Source organism: Catharus ustulatus, chromosome 27 (assembly GCF_009819885.2).
Source record: "Catharus ustulatus isolate bCatUst1 chromosome 27, bCatUst1.pri.v2, whole genome shotgun sequence".
In the NCBI taxonomy this organism is placed as follows: Eukaryota; Metazoa; Chordata; class Aves; order Passeriformes; family Turdidae; genus Catharus; species Catharus ustulatus.
The window spans coordinates 5,410,008-5,426,685 of record NC_046247.1 but is presented as its reverse complement, the minus strand read 5'-3'; the positions used below and the strand labels follow the sequence as shown (position 1 = coordinate 5,426,685).

At 57.2% G+C, this 16,678-nt stretch overlaps 1 protein-coding gene across 1 annotated transcript; it reads left to right on the top strand.

The window, feature by feature from the left end:
- Nucleotides 1-13,371: 13,371 nt before the first annotated feature.
- On the top strand, nt 13,372-16,674 carry LOC117007730 (zinc finger protein 239-like). The gene is made up of 2 exons (XM_033081044.1): nt 13,372-13,673; nt 14,354-16,674. The coding sequence occupies exons 1-2, from the start codon at nt 13,562-13,564 to the stop codon at nt 14,983-14,985; spliced, it is 744 nt and encodes a 247-aa protein (XP_032936935.1). The 5' UTR covers nt 13,372-13,561; the 3' UTR covers nt 14,986-16,674.
- The last annotated feature ends 4 nt before the right edge of the window (nt 16,675-16,678 follow it).

The window sequence follows — 16,678 nt, the reverse complement described above, 5'->3', positions numbered from 1 at the left end:
TCCCCCAGCTGATGTGTGGGTCTGGGTGATGGTAAAGCCTGGGGGCAACTGATGATGGATCTTTCTAACTCATTGTGGGCAATCTTTGGTAGTGATGACTGGGTGCATTGCTGAGCTTCTCCTTGTGCGATTCTTTGCAGCTTTGTGCTATATAAATTACACAATTCCTTCAGTTGGTGTCTGTGTCTTTGGTGCTGACCCTGCCCACTGGTGAAATTGAGTCCCATCGTGTCTAAGTGTTACCTTGGGGGACAAACACCATCACTCCAAATGTCCCCTCCTTTCTGCCTTCTTCCCCCCTGTATACACTGAGCATGATGTCCCATGGTCAGGGATATCCCCGGGGCAGAAAAGGGGCTTGCTTCTTAAGGAAAGTGCTTCCCAAGTAGCTCCCAGTGAGGTAGGTGCAAGTGTCCCCCTTTGGCTCTCTGTGGTCCTTTCAGTCCTTGAGGCCTGCTGCCCTTGGCAGAGGGGCAGGGGAAGGGAGAAGGCTGTGAAGAGCAGGTTTGGAATCAGCCTGGACCTGCAGAGACCGAGCCAAGCACCTGCAGCAGGGTGTGTTACCCCCCTTTGGACAGAGGTGGGAGCAGGAGCATCTCTGTCCAGCTGTGAGTCCCAAAGCTCTCTTGGAGAGCTGTGAATTCAAAGGCCTTTACACACACACTTTTCACATCTTGCCTGCCTGCTGTGTTTCAGCTCGTGGCAATCTGCAATTGCCTCTCGCTTGGTGGAAGCTGCTGTGGGCCAGGGCAGCACAGAGCTGGGCTGTGTGGGCCGGGCAACGAGCAGAGGCTTGGCTGATCTTGGCGTGTCCCTGGCCTCAGCAAAGGCTTGGAAGTTTTGCCTCCCGAGGCATGCTGCTCATTGGCTCTTCCTGTGCGCCCTGGAGAGAACAAGGCAGGCATTTCTGGCAGCTGGGCATTAGCAGGCCTTCAAATGGGAGCGTGTTGTGGAGCAAGCCCAGCTGAGATACCCTGAGAGGAGCCAGCCCAGTGCTCCTCGCTCCTCTCTGCTGACACCAGATCGTTTGTCTGGTTTTGGGATGACCCTGGCTCTGTCAGGGGGTGCTAGGTGGACACAAGACAGCCACTCCTGTCCTGCTGGGTCCCAGCAGTGCCTCACAGCAGTCCTGCATGCACATCAGGATGCAGGCCAAGAGAGGTCCTGGAAGCTGCAGCAGCTGCTTTTAAGCTTTTGCAGGTGCCTACAGGTCAAGGCCAACGGTGTTCCCTCAGGATACAGCAGTGCTGAGGGTTCCCCCAGAGCTGCCTGATGCCGCTCATTCCTCATGGCAGCAGTTGCTTTCCTGTGGAATGTTCTACCTCCCCCAAGAGCAAAGAGGGAGCTGGAGAAAGAGCTTGCCAGGCCGCTCTCCATCCTTTCCCAGCAGTCCTGGTCAAGTGCAGAAGTCCGAGCTGAGCTCCAATGAGAAAATGGAAGAGCCGTGCACAGGAAGGGTTGGTGGGAAGGATGATCCAGGAGCCACAGGCCTGGCAGCCTGAGCTTGCTGCTGAGGAATGCCTTGGAGCAGATCCTCCTGAGTGCCATCCCACGGCCCCTGCAGGGAACCAGGGGGCTGCTGGAGGCTGGGAAAGCTCTGCCCAGGGATGGGGACAGCTGGGGGTCCTGGCTGTTGGGGGCTTCTGTGGGGCTGTTTAGGGGGGTTGGTGTTATTGGGCATCTTGGGGAAGGAGTTGTCTGGAAGGTGAGAGGTCTGGGCTGCAATTGGGAGTCAGCTTGAAGGCAGCATCTGTGCTTTGGCACGGCTTTGGTTATGGAGGGCAGGAGGAATAGCTGTGATTTTTCCTGGTAGTGCTCCTGATTCTCCCGCAGGGAAGAAGAGGGGACAGCTGTACTTTATGAGCCACTTAGATAGGTGGACCAGGAGGAGGATTAACCATTTGCAATCTTCTCATTTCTTTGGTCTAATTTTGGAACCATGAGCGGACTTTCCTTGTGAGCTTTTATTCCTTCCTGGAATTAGCATGTTACCATCTCTTCATTGAAAACCATTTTCAAACCAAAGAATGGCCCTTTTTTTGCCTCTGGGTAGTGTTGTTTTGTAAAGTGACTCTCAAGGGATACTGTTAAGGTAAATGAGTTGCTGCTTGGAGATGGGAAGCAAACTTCCAAATTTCAAATTCCATTCTCAGGCCATGGCAATGGATTTGGGAAGTTTGCAAACTTTAGGAGCTACTTGAGTAGAGCAATTGGGAAGTCAAACTCTCCTGATCTGAGGACTCTCTAAATGCCAGATTCTTCTGCACTTTCAAGGCTATGGTGATTTTGTGCTGCAGGAAATTACTGGAATGTGAAAATAATTGCAGCATGGAGTAAGAGTTTTTGACAGATCTCAAGTGTTGCCAGCAGTTGTTCCAGGTGCTCCTGCCAACAGCCCCTCTAGGAAGGAGCACAGCCCCCAGTGCATGTGGGCTTTGGCTCTCTCTGGCACAGAAGCCCCTCGGGGCACAGGTCTCTGGGGCAGGAGCTGGGCACCAGCACTGCCAGGGCTCGGGGGGTGTCAGGTTAGCTTGGGCAGGGACTCTGCCACACCTGCTGATTTCAGTGCTTGCCGGGCCCAGGAGTCAGAGCAGCATTCATGCCCTGGCCCACACGTTCCTTGTCTGTGTTTTCGGATGGCCACCAGCCGGGACACGTCCCAAGGAGGCAGAGGCATCTTCCGTGCAAGGTGCCCCAGGGCAGGTGGCAGTGTGTGCAAGGGCCCTTTGTGACGCGGTGCAGCATGGTCACCATGGCATGGAATGGTGTCAAAGGACCCTTTGTGACATGTGGTGACATAGGAGCTGGAGGTGACAGGGCCACGCCACAGTGCTCGGAGCACGCGACGGGACAGGACGCGCCAGAGCGGTGCTGTGAGGAGCCCCCGCACAGCGCACTCTTTTGTCTCTGACCCGGAGCTTTTCCAAGGCGTTATTCCTGCAGGTGACCTCGAGGCCAGCCTGTGGCATGGCAGGCAGATTCCTCAACCTCTTCAAAATCTTCAGACGGGAAAAAAAGAATGGCTCTGAAGCTGGCCCAGCAAAACAGCCTGAAGAGCCACAGGCATCCCAGCCGATGCAGGATGGTGAGTGGCAGAGCTGGGCCATGGGGCTGATGGCTGCTGCCAGCTTGGCCCCATGCCCTCCCATCCCCTGTGGACGTGGCCAGGGACAAGCTGGAAGAGGGGCCGGGCAGACAACCCAGCCCTGTTATAAGTAACATTTAGTTACTGTACGTTGTGGGTTAAAGTTTGTCAATTTTCTAAGTTGACTGTTACAACGTTGTAGTTCTGGGGAGAAAGTTTGTTCTTTTTGAGGGGAGTTGATTGAACAATAATGAATTTAGTAATGTTTGTTCAAAGTTTAAAGGGGACCAGGATATGGTGTGGATTTCAGAGGGGAGTGGTGACACCTTGGGGGTAAAGCCAGTGCAGTGACATCAGCACGGAGAGCTGTGATCGGTGGGGGAGTTGTCTAGTCATTCAATGCCCTGAGAGAATGATCAGACAGGAGTGAACCCCACTGAGAGCCAATGAAAGCCCCAGGGACAGACCAATCACCACGAGGATCCAAATCCCACCAATGCTGGACCAGGGCCAGGTTATAAAAGGGAGTGTCGGGCAGTTGCCAGGGTCCTCCTTCGGAACTTGTGGGCTTATCCCGGGTCCTCGGTCCTCTATTGCTACTTTCAATAAACGAGTGCTGGTTTTTGTGAGAGAGTCTATGCTCTGTTTTTAACAACCGAGTGACTCTCGGATAAAGACTCAGGCCTCGTCGATAAAAGCCCCGTGCTCCATCCCCTGGGGTATCCCGGGGCTGTCCCTGCCGGGGGAGGGCAGGGCTGGGCTGTGCTCTCCGGCCTCTCCCGCAGCCCCCCAGCTCTGGCTGTGCTCGTTCTTTGCCAGGTGCTGCCATGGACCCAACACGAGAGCAGCAACCCACCAGTGGCCGCTTCCGCAGAACACTGAAGGTACCTGCAGCCATCCCCACCTGGGCTGGGCCTGCTGTCACTGCTCAGTCCAGCACAGCGCTTGGAGCACTCCATGGAACTTGCCTCTCTTCCCTGTACTTTGTTCTCCTGCAGATGTTCCAGAAGTTTGTGCCTATTCGACGGAGAAAGACCAGCATGACAGCAACAGAGGGCACAGGCGAGCCTGACTCCAGGCTGAGTGAGCTCCAGGCAGAGCCTGATGTCAGCCCAGATTCGCCTGAGCGCTCAGGAGACTCTGACACCTCAATGACTACAAACTGGGCAAAGACTCCTCTTGTGGCAATGACTGAGGACGTGGCCATCACAAACACCGACAATGGAGAGACTCAGGGCATGGCAAATACTGACACCACTGCCACTGTGATTCATAATGCCACTAGGGATTTTTTCAACAAGAGTGGTGTCTCTTCTCAGCAGCAGGTAACCAGCCTGGGGCCAGGGCTCGAGGCCTCCCAGGATCACCTGCCCACCCACGCCATGCTCACTGGATCTCCTCAGACTTTGAGGCCAGCACAGTGTGGTGGTGAGGGAAGCACTTCTTGGGGGAAGCTTGGCAGTTGCTCCCTTGGACAGTGCTCCAAGTCTTCCCCATGCCTCCTCCAGGTGCCAGCCATGGTGAAAAGCATTCACCAGAAAGTGACATCCCAGGTCACTTTAGATGCAAGGCTGCGCACTGACATTGTGAGGCTGGCTGGAGAACACCCTGCTGACGTGGTGCTGACTCTCCTGCACTGTGCCCCAACGTGTGACAGGTACAGGACCCACGTGCCTTGAGAGCTCAGCAGCCTTTAGGGCCCATCGCCCTGTACAGCCTGTCTAATGGGGTCTGCCAGACAGGCAGAGAGGTCCAGGACCCTCAGGCCCCTCTGTTCCCTCAGCCTGCTGCCATGCTCCCTCCCTGCCCCTCAGGGCACCGGGGCTCTGTCCCCTGGGCCCCAGAGCTACACAGGGCATGGTACTGTGACTGAGATGCCCCTGACACAGAGCTCTGATCCCACAGAGCTGCTGCAATGATGTGGAGAGCCATAGGCTCTTCGGGACCAACACTGCAGAAGGTGCTGCCAACACTGCTCCGTGTGATGGAGGATTGGCCTCTGCACAGCACATGCACCTCTGATGGGGACAACAAAGATGTTTTTGCCCTGGCTGTGAGTTTCTGGAACTGGCCTCTGCTCGCTCCCCGGTCACCTCTGCAGCATCTCTCCATCCTCTCCGTGCCTCAGGCACTGGTCTGAACCCTGGGCTAGGGACAGGCTCAGGGGGCTGCTCCCCCTGTGTCTCCCCTCGCGCCCTGTCCCATGGACACCTCGGCACTGAGCGCTGTCTCGGGCTGCTTCTTTTGCAGGCAGCTCTGGTGCTCTGGGTGATGATCCAGGCGCCTCAGTGCCAGGAGGCCACGATGCGTTCTTTCAACCCTCTGTTTACGGCTCTGCTCTTGCATGTTGTCACCACCACACAGCAGATGCCAAAGGAAGTTGCTAACTTCTGGAGAGCATGCCAGGAGGAACATCGCCTTCCCAGCAAGCCCAACAGGTGCCAGTCCTCCAGTCCTTCCCATGCCCTTGTGTCCAGCTCCAGTGCTCCCAGTGTGACCTGGACTCTGCTCTGCACACAGGTTTGCAGTGCAGGCCATGAAGGCTCTGCTCTACAGTCTGCAGTACGAGCCTGAGGTGATGGCCATGGAGCGCAAGCGTGGCTGGGACACGCTGCTCTGTGCTGACACCCAGCACTATGCCGTGGGTCTGCTGGCCAGGTGAGACCCCCATTTCCCCCATGCCCCCAACATTTGTGCTCTGTGCCCGGGCTGCCCCACACAGCCCCTGTGGTCATGGGCCACAGGGCCTTGTCACCGAGGGATGGCCAAGCAGACTGGAAAAGGCTGTGAGAGGAGAGTGCCCAGAAGGGGCAGCCTCCCAACGTGCCCACATTGCCTCTAGGGATGGTAGGGAAAGACTGGATCTCTGTGAGTCAGTCCTGGGAGAGTACTACGCCCCCCGCCGCCCCCAGCTCAGGCTCTTGCTGCCTTTTTCCCCTCCAGAGAGATGCGACGTGACTTGGTGCCCTTGTGTTCCCATGTCGCACTCCACCTGCTCCGGCTGCTCAGCACACAGGAGCCACGCTGGGATCTGCCCTTGCTGGCATTCATTGTGGAGGTGAGCCTGATGGCCAGCGCTGCCTCACTGAGCTCCTGTCCTCCCAGTTCTCTGTCCTCTTGTAACCGCAGCTGCCTGGGACAGTGTCTGTGCCCTGTGCTGCTGCCTGGGCCCAGCCCTGTGCGGTTCCGGGCTCCTGCCGGCCAGGTCCCCTGTCACTGCCCTGTGCCTTTCAGGTCCTGGATTGCCTGGACTTGAGTGAATGCACTGACAGCATCCTTGAGATCATGTCAAGGAACCTGCAGAGCAAGTCCAGCGAGAGGCGTCACCTGGCACTCAGAGGCCTTGTGGTGCTCAGCAAGGATCCCTCAATGGTGAGAAGGGGGCAGCGGCTGCAGCTGCATTTGGGAAAGCAGTCCCTTGGGCTGGCTGGGCTTCAGGAGCTGAGGCAGATGCTCCCAGCTCTCCTGCCTCACCTGCCTGAGTTCTTTGGGACAGGCCTTCGGCCTCTGGGCCCTGCAGCAGCAGGGTGGGGTTGCAGTGCCAGGGCAGTGTTGGCGCTGCAGCCCTCCGTGGCTTCACAGCACAGCCTTGTCTTCCGCACAGGCCAGACATATGCGCAGCCACAGGCTGTCTCGAAGTCTTTTGGAGCTGCTGGGTGATGCATGTGGAGAGGTGGTTGTCATGTCCCTCTCTGTGTTCATCAATATGTTCCAGAAGAAACACCTCATGATATCCAGCACTGCTGCCCCGAAGCTGGCTCAGCCACTCCTGTTGCTCTTGGAAAATGTAAGGCTCTGCATGAGCACTGGCTGCTGCCCAGAAACTTTGTGCCTTCTAGACTTTTGGGCCTTTGCTCCAGGTGGGCTGGAGAAGTTGCTTCTGAGGTCTTTTCCTCCTTCTTTGCTCCAGGACAACAGCCACGTGCAGGTGCTTTCTGTTCACCTCTTCTGTGAGGTGATGGACTTAGCAGTGGACAAGGGGGAAAAGCCCCTGGAGAGAATTGTGAGCCAGAGCCTGCTACCACTCTTCTTGCACTGCCATGAGGAGAACCAGCATGTGGCCAAGGTGAGGTTTTGTGTGATGCTGGTGGATCCCTGGCAGGGGAGCTCAGCTGCCTCCTGCCCTGGCACCTCCCAGACTGCAGCCTCCTCCAGCCTTGGTACAGAGATGCGGCTCCTGTGCCCTGAACCGCGGTGCCATCTTCACACCTCTGCTGCTCTCCAGGCCTCTTGGAAAGCACTGCATTGTGCGGCTGGCTTCTTGAACAAGACGCATCTCCAGCAGGTGCTGATGACAGAGGAGCTGTGGAAGTTTGCTGAGTGCCTGGTAAGGACGGCCTGGAAGCGCCAGGCTCGCCCTGGAGAAGCCCCCTGACCGTGTGTGCTTGGCAGCTGTGGCCCTGCCCAGTGCTGCACGCAGGGGCTGCACAGGCTCTTCTCCAGGCTCCTGTGGGCCCGAGCCGGGTGCCCACAGAGCCCCGGCCCAGCGGGGCTGTGCGGCGGGGCGGCACCGCGGCTCCCCGGGCACACCCGGCTCTGTGCCCCCTGCAGAGCCCAGCACCAGCGGCTGCTGGCTGCACCTCAGGGCTGTGCGGGCAGGGGAGGCCGGGGCCGGGCGCAGGCAGCACCTGGTAGAGGGGCAGAGCCCTCCCCGACCCTTCCCTGCCGCCGCTCTCTGCAGCTGGCCGAGGACAGGAGCCGAGCAGCCGAGCACCTGCGCCAGGCCCTGCCGTACCTGGAGAGCCCTCAGGAGCCCCTGCGAGAGGCGGCCATCAGGTTCATTGGTGAGCCTGGGCTCCCTCCCCACCCCACCGCAGCTCGGCCCCAGCCCAGCCTGCTGCCCTGGCAGCGCCACCCGGGCCCGGCGCCACGGAGCCCCAGCTGCCCTTGGGGCTGCTGCCACCCTCTGGCAGCCATGCCCTTGGGCGTCAGCATGTGGCAAGGGCCTGGGCTGAGCCCTGCCGGGCCAGGACTGCGAGTGGCCACAGGGCTGGCAGCGCCCCAGGCAGGGATCTGTGCCACTGGGGCCGTGACAGGCTCTATGTTCCCAGGGATGGCCGGGACACTCATGAGGGAGCACAAGGAAGAGCTCCAGCTGGTCAGTCAGGGTGAGTGAGGGCAGTGGGCTGTCAGCGGGGGCTGGCGGAGGGAGCTGAAATCCCTGCCCCGACTGTGGGGGGGCTTCGCTCCCTGTTATGGACAAAGGGTGACGTGCACTGAGCACAGAGAGATTTCAGGGCCACCAGAGAGATTCCTTGCCACTAGCCAGCAGCTGTTCCCCTTGGCAACTCCTCTCTGCTGGCCATTGCAGGAGCTGAGTGGGATCCCCTTGGCAGGAGGGTCTCCTTGGATTGCCACAGATCCGTGCTCTGCCTGTGACTCTCTTTGTCTCTGCACCAGCCATTCAAGCGCCAAGGAAAAACAGCAGTCCATCCCACTGGAACCTGGATATTCAAGACTAGTCTGCCAGCAGAGCTGAGGAACTGGGGTCATCTTAGGGGGCCAGTGAAGCAGTGTCCCAAGAACAGCAACAGGAGACACTGAAGAGGACACCACATGCATATGGTCACTGGAGCTCCAGGAAAACAGCTGATGATTGGCACAGCTGAGCCTGTGGCAAGCTCGTGCGGCTTCAGCGCTCTACCTGCCTGGAGATAGCCCTCGGACCATGCCCATCCCTTTTTTTCCTTTGGATCTCCTTCCTTTGCTTCACCCAGTATATTATCTGCTAGTAGTGCTTCTTGATCCTGTATCATAAGAAATCGATTAAAGTGTTCTGTGAAATTTGAGTCTCTGAAATAAACAAGTCATTTTGGAATAGACCTAAATGACCGGTTTTAGGAACTTGTATGAACAAAAGTGCTTCTAGGATGCTGGCTGCCACAACAAAGCTACTGCCTAGTGCCAGAGGCCGAGACAGAGGCAAGACTTGTTCAAACTCCCCTCTCTAGTTGTACCATTCCCTTTGGCTCTCTGTGGTCCTTTCAGTCCTTGAGGCGCATTCCCCTTGGCACAGGGGCAGGGGAACGGAGAAGGCTGTGAAGAGCAGGTTTGGAAGCCTGGATCTGCGGAGATTGAGCCAAGCACCTGCAGCAGGGTGTGTTAAACCCGCTTTGGACAGAGGTGTGAGCAGGAGCATCTCTGTCCAGCTGTGAGTCCCAAAGCTCTCTTGGAGAGCTGTGAATTCAAAGGCCTTTACCCACACGCTTTTCACATCTTGCCTGCCTGCTGTTTCAGCTCCTGGCAATGTGCAATTGCCTCTCGCTTGCTGGAAGCTGCTGTGGGCCAGGGCCAGCACAGAGCTGGGCTGTGTGAGCCGGGCAGCGTACAGAGTCTTGGCTGATCTTGGCATGTCCGGGGCCTCAGCAAAGGCTTGGGAGGTTTGCCTCCTGAGGCATCCTGCTCATTGGCTCTTCCTGTGAGAGAACAAGGCAGGCATTTCTGTCAGCTGGGCATTAGCAGGCCTTCAAACAGGGGCGTGTTGTGGAGCAAGCCCAGCTGAGATACCCTGAGAAGAGCCAGCCCAGTGCTCCTTGCTCCTCTCTGCTGACACCAGATAGTTTGTCTGGTTTTGGGATGATCCTGGCTCTGTCAGGGGGTGCTATGTGGACACGAGACAGCTGTTCCTGTCCTGCTGGGTCCCAGCAGTGCCTCACAGCAGTCCTGCATGCACATCAGGATGCAGGCCAAGAGAGGGCCTGGAAGCTGATGCAGCTGATTTTAAGCTTTTGCAGGTGCCTACAGGTCAAGGCCAACGGTGTTCCCTCAGGATACAGCAGTCCTGAGGGTTCTCCCCAGAGCTGCCTGATGCTGCCCGTTCCTCATGGCAGCAGTTACTTTCCTGTGGAATGTTCTACCTCCCCCAAGAGTAAAGAGGGAGCTGGAGAAAGAGCTTGCCAGGCCGCTCTCCATCCTTTCCCAGCAGTCCTGGTCAAGTGCAGAAGTCTGAGCTGAGCACCAATGTACGAATGGAACAGCCGTGCACAGGAAGGGTTGGTGGGAAGGATGATCCAGGAGCCAAAGGCCTGGCAGCCTGAGCTTGCTGCCGGGGAATGCCTTGGAGCAGATCCTCCTGAGTGCCATCCCACAGCCCCTGCAGGGAACCAGGGGGGCTGCTGGAGGCTGGGAAAGCTCTGCCCAGGGATGGGCACAGCTGGGGGTCCTGGCTGTTGGGGGCTTCTGTGGGGCTGTTTAGGGGGGTTGGTGTTATTGGGCATCTTGGGGAAGGAGTTGTCTGGAAGGTGAGAGGTCTGGGCTGGAATTGGGAGTCACCTTGAAGGCAGCACCTGTGAATTAGCACAGCTTTGGCTGTGGAGGGCAGGAGGAACAGCTGTGATTTTTCCTGGTAGTGCTCCTGATTCTCCCGCAGGGAAGAAGAGGGGACAGCTGTGCTTTATGAGTCACTTAGATAGCTGTAGCAGGAGGAGGATTGGCCGTCTGCAATCTACTCATTTTTTTAGGCTAAATTTGGAAGATTGAGTGGACTTTCATGCCTTTCGAGCTTTTATTCCTTCATAGAATTGGGATGTTATCACCTCTTCATAGAAAACCATTTGCAAACCAAAGAATGGCCCTTTTTTTGCCTCTTTGTAGCGTTGATTTGTAAAGTGACTCTCAAGGGATGACATTAAGGTAAATGAGTTGCTACTTGGAGATGGGAAGCAAACTTCCAAATTTCAAATTCCATTCTCAGGCCATGGCAATGAATTTGGGAAGTTTGTAACTTTTTGGAACTACATGAATTGTGTAATTGGGAGAGAAAGCTTTCCTGAGCTGAGGATTCTTACTGTTCAGGCTGATGTCCCAGGATTGTCCCTGATGTCCTCAGGGTGTCCCCAGGGTGTCCCTGATGTCCCACTGGTGTCCCCAGGGTGGTCTCTGATGTCCCCAGGAATACCCTGATATCCTCAGGGTGTCCCTGATGTCCCCAGGGTGGTCCCTGATGTCCCACTGGTGTCCTCAGTGTGGTCTCTGATGTCCCCAGGAATACCCTGCTGTCCCCATGATGTCCCCAGAATGGTCACTGATGTCCCCAGGGTGTTCTAGGATGTCCCCAGGATGTCCCCAGGATGGTTCCTGCTGTCTCCAGGGTATCCCAGAGTGTCCTTGATGTCCCCAGGTGGTCCCTGATGTCCCGATGGAGTCCCAGGATTGTCCCTGATGTCCCCAGGATGCTCCGGGGTGGCTCCTGATGTCCTCAAGGTGTCCCTGCTGTCCCCAGGATGGCCCCAGAATGGTCACTGATGTCCCCAGGGTGTTCTAGGATGGTCCCTGATGTCCCCAAGGTGGTCTCTGATGTCCCCAGGATGTCCCCAGGATGGTTCCTGCTGTCCCCAGGGTATCCCATAATGTCCTTGATGTCCCCAGGTGGTCCCTGCTGTCCCCATGGAGTCCCAGGATTGTCCCTGATGTCCCCAGGATGCTCCGGGGTGGCTCCTGATGTCCTCAAGGTGTTCCTGCTGTCCCCAGGATGGTCCCAGGGTGTCCCCAGGATGTCCCAGGATTGTCCCCTGATGTCCCCAGGTGGTCCCTGGTGTCCCCAGGGTGTCCCAGGATTTTCCCAGATGTCCCCATGGTGTCCCCGGGATGGTCCTTGATGTCTCCAGGCTGTCCCAGGATTGTCCCTGATGTCCCCTGATGTCCTCACTGCCCCATCCCGCTGTCCCCCATCCCCGAGGCTCCGCTGGTGACACCCAGCTCTGCCACCCTCCTTGCTGTCACCTCCAGGCCACCAGAGGAGGAAAAGCTCGGGGACATTTGTGGCAACCACGGGGTTTCACTTCTGCAGCCCAGGGGTGTCACATCCCCATGGCGAGGTGACAGTGACAGTGACAGTCCCCTCCACTCGGTGGCAGTGCCACCCCTGGGGATTGTCCTTGTCCCTGGAATGTCGGGAATGCCAGGAGCCTCAGCCTCGGATTGGAGGTGATGGAGCTCCGGGTTGGGGACAGGAGGACAGGACAGGGACAGAGACAGGGATATGGGGACAGGGACACTGAGACAGGGGCAGAGACAGAGATATGGGGACAGGACAGGGAGACAGGACAGGGACATGGGGACAGGGACATGGAGACAGGGACAGGACAGGAACAAGGGGACAAGGGGACAGAGGGGACATTGGGGACAGGGACATGGGGACAGGGATAAGGGGATAGGGACATTGGGGACAAAGCTGAAGGGACATCTGGGGGACAGCAATGATAGGAAGGTGGGGACACCGGGGAGAGACAACAGGAACCGAGACTTGGGGACTGGAGGGGTGGGGACAAAGGGGACATAAAGGGGACAAAGGGGACAGGAAAGCACTGCCAGCTCCGAGTCAACAGGACGTGCCACTTCCTCGTGTCAATGTCCCGGTGCCACCTCGTGTCACTGTGCTCTAGTGCCACTGTCCCCTGGTGCCACTGCCCAGAATTAACCCCTGACCTGGAAAACCAGGAGAAATTGGGGGAAAAAACCCCAAAAATTACCAGGAGAAATTGGGGGGGGAAAACCCAAAATTTACTGGGAGAAATTGGAGAAAAAACCCCAAATTCACCAGGAAAAACTGGGGAAAAAACCCAAAATTCACTGAGAGAAATTGGGAAAAAAACTCCCAAATTCTCTGAAAGAAATTGGGGGGAAAAAAACCAAAATTCACTGGGAGAAATTGGGGAAAAATAAACACAATTAACCAGGAGAAATTGGGAAAATAAAACAAAAATCACTAAGAGAAATTGGGGGGGGGGGAACAAAAAAATCCCAAAATTCACCGGTAGAAATTGGGGGTTGGAATTTGGGGGTTTTGGATATGGGGGGACCCAAAAATGAGGTGAAAAACCCTGACCCCAACCAAAATAAAAGCGACATCCATGAAAAAATTTCCTTTAATTGCCACAGCAGTGCCCGAATTCCCCAAATTCCCACCCACCAATCACAGTGCGCGATCGCTCCTAAATTTGCATAACGACGCCCACACACAAAACAAAAAGGTAATGCGACATTAATTTGCATAAGCCCGCCCCCAGGATCGCACAATTCCTGCCGAAATCCATGTTTGCATAGCCACGCCCTCATTACCTCGGCAACAAATGGGCGTGGCATTAAATCAGCACACCAATCAGCGTGCAATATTCAGGATTCATTCGCATAACAATTCCCTCAGCTCCGGCCCTGGCTGCAGCCGCCTCCGGGCGCTCTTTGCTCCCAGTTCCCTCCCAGTGCTCCCAGTAAGAGCGGCACTGGCAGGGAAAGCGCTCCCAATTCCTGCCCGGGGCTCTCAGGACCGATCCCGGTGCTCTCCCTGGCATTCCCAGTGCTCTCAGTAGCACTCCCAGCGCCACGCGGGCCACAGCCGCTCCGCAACCCCCGGGGCAGAGCGCGGCTACTTTTGGGTGTCGGCACCAGGCCAGGCTGGGAGTGGCAGAGGAGTGGGAGGAAGAGGAGCAGCGGCAGGATGAAGAGGAAGGACACAGGAGGAGCAGTAACAGGAACAGAATGAGTGGCAGGAGCAGGAGCAACGTTTCTGGAACCATGCGCTTCCCCCGCCCGCCCGCTCAACCACAGCTCCCCCGGCTCCAGCGTCATCGGCACCCCCAAGAAGCCGCAGGTGAGCGGGGAGGGGGAGCTCGCCCCAAATCCATCATGGGGGGCCTCCGGGAGGGTTTTTTTTGCGGGACAGGGGATGTTTGGATCTGGCGGAGCCCAAAGGCAAGCCTGAAATGGCCCTGGAGGGATCTTGGCGGGTCCCACGTGGTGATGGCCCGGGAGCAGCGGGGAGGGAGCGATCTCGGCTCTGAGCATTGCCGGGAGAGCCGGGGGGAAAGGCAGGAGCCCCGGAGCGGGGAGAGCGCTCAGGGCCCATCCCGGAGCCGGGGCACCCCCGGCAGCCTGGAGGGGTGCGGGAGCTTGGTGATGAGCGGGCTCCGGGCCCCCCGAGGCTGAAAGGGGCGCTGACTTCTCCAGCTGCCCTTGGACAGCGGCACCAGCAAACCCGACGCGCTCAGCCCTGGTTTTCCTCCCCAAAGCAGCATTTCCCAAACCTCGACACCGAGGAGGAGGAGGCCGTGAGGAAGAGGAAGATGGCCCAGGAGCCCCAGGCAGGTGAGGAGGAAGTCCCTGCCCCTTTCCCCCTCTGTCCTGCTCCATGTCCCAGCCCAGCACGGCCCCCGGCTGCAGGACAACTGCGCTGCCGACCCCGTCCTGCCGGGGACGTGCTGGGGGGATCTCCTTGCCCTTCCCTCTGGCACAGAGGCAAATCCCATCCTCTCCTTGTCGTTCCTCCCCCAGACAAGGAACTGAGCACGGACAGCAGGGAGGACAAATCCCCGCTGCAGAAGCTCGTGCAAGAGGCCGTTTGCAGTGGCCCCACGCCGCAGGAACGCAATGGGGAGGAAAAACCCTGCAGATCCTGCACCGGGAGGCGCTGCACATGCACAGCCCAGGGATCCCAGCAGGAGAGAGCCAGCCTGGGCCAGGGAGGTGGCCACAGCTCGGAGCTGGGGCTCCATGAGCAGCTTCACGATGGGGAGAAGCCCCACAAGTGCTCAGAATGTGGGAAGGGATTCAGGTGGAGATCAGAGCTGATCCTACACCAGAGAATCCAGACGAGAGAATGGCCCTACGAGTGTGGGGAGTGTGGGCAGAGATTCAGCCAGAGCTCAACCTTGACTGTGCACCAGAGGAGCCACAATGGGGAGAGACCCTACGAGTGTGATAAATTCAGGAAGAGGTTTCAGAGGAGCTTCCATCTCCTCCAGCACTATCACATTCACAGGGATGAGAGGCCGTACTGCTGCCCTGACTGTGGGAAGGGCTTCAAGCAAAACTCCAACCTCATCACCCACTGGCGCATCCACAGTGGGGAGAGGCCCTACAATGTCCCGAGTGTGGGAAGAGCTTCTCACAGAGCTCTACTTTGATCCAGCACCAACGGAGTCTGCACTAAGGCAATCCCTGCGAGTGCTCCGAGTGTGGGAAGAGCTTCGTGCGCTGCTCCAGCTCCATCCCCCATGGCAGGATCCACACTGGATGATCCCCAGTGACCCCTGGTGGGCAGAGCCTGGTGCTCCCTAGTGTTGCTGATCCGTGTTGGGAATAGACCTGGCTGAGGGCTCCACATCCTCCTGGTTCCCCATGGGCACCTGGACACATCCTCAGACCAACATCAGAAATCCATTGTGGGAAGCAGATTTGTTGGTTTCTGACCCCAGAAAAATCTCACTTTTTTCATCTTCTGTGAGCATCAAGCAACACTGGATAGCTTTGGAGGTCTTCTCCAACATAAATCCTGCATTTTAATTCTGTCTTGCCCACCATCATCTTCCACAGACAAATGGGGACAGATTGGGTCAAACCCCATGATTCTGGAGACAGTGGGTTGGAAATCCCTCCACAAAAGGTTCTTCCCTCCCGCCAAGCACGTGGGTACTCTGCCAGCAGGAACACGTAAATCTTTTTGGTTTGGCCTTGAAATGTCAAGGTTTGTGTTCATCCCTTCGAAAGCCCTGAAATTGCGGTAAGAATAAGAACGTTGAACTAAGGCATGGATCGGGACATGTGGACAGCACTGACTTGGGTTGGGGCATGCGGGGACTTGGACAGGGATGGGAATATGGCAGGACGTGGATGGGGATATGGGAGGACATGAATGGGGATGTGTGGGGTCATCTAAGCACACAGTCCTGGGTGGGGACATGGACATGAGTAAGGGACATGGGGAACATGGATGTGGGCATGGGAGGACACAGACTTGAGAGTGACATGAGGGGACTTGGACATGGATAGAGAAATGAACTGAGATGGCATCAATGCCACCGCCTGTGCCACCACATCTTCATCTTAGCCATGGCAAAGCATTTCCTCGTGGTAGGGGGTTTGGGGTCATCTTGGGATTGACCATGAGTCTTGTCCACTCTGCAGTGAGGAGCAGCCCTGGCCAGGGAGTATGGGATGGACAGGGGCAGGAGAGGTTGGACACTGGTCCAGATGGCCACCAGACCCATGGATCCCATGCTGGATGGACACTGGTCTGGATTGACCCCAGCTGGACACTGGTGTGGACAGCCCTTGGTCCTGCAGATCCCCAGCCTGGCCAGCCCCCAGCCCAGATGGGGGTGGTGCAGACCACCAACCTGGTCACACCCTGGCCCACCCCACTGGCCCACCAACCCATCCAGTAGCCCCAACCCCCAAACCCCCCAAAATAAATCCAATACCAGAACACCAGGTCCAGGTGGTCCCTGCAGAGTAAGGGGGAAACTGAGGGACAACCTGGGGGAGTGACTTTGCAGGGATAGGAGGGGACTTTGGGACCCACCCTGGAGATTCCAAAACATGCACCCAGCCCCCAAATTGTCACCGCAGCATCTTGGGTCCCCCAGCTGTCACACTGGGGGGACTCCAGGAGCCACCGCGACCCCGCAGTCCCTTCAAGGGGTAACCCACAGTGTCCCCCGGTGTCACCACACCTCCCCTGTGGGAGAAGCGGCATCTCCCTGGGTCAATAAATCAGTTAGGCTTCAGCACTGTACACTCAATTAGGGATCTTTACATAGAAACTTTTAGAAAGTGTCTCTGGACATATAAATCTTCAAAGCAGTGTCACTCTGTCAG

What these genes read in the sequence shown, in the direction of transcription:
- LOC117007730 (XM_033081044.1), top strand. Translation starts at nt 13,562, where the DNA reads ATGAGTGGCAGGAGCAGGAGCAACGTTTCTGGAACCATGCGCTTCCCC. An exon ending in GCACCCCCAAGAAGCCGCAG is followed by an intron (nt 13,674 to 14,353) that starts GTGAGCGGGGAG and finishes TTCCTCCCCCAG; the next exon opens with ACAAGGAACTGAGCACGGAC.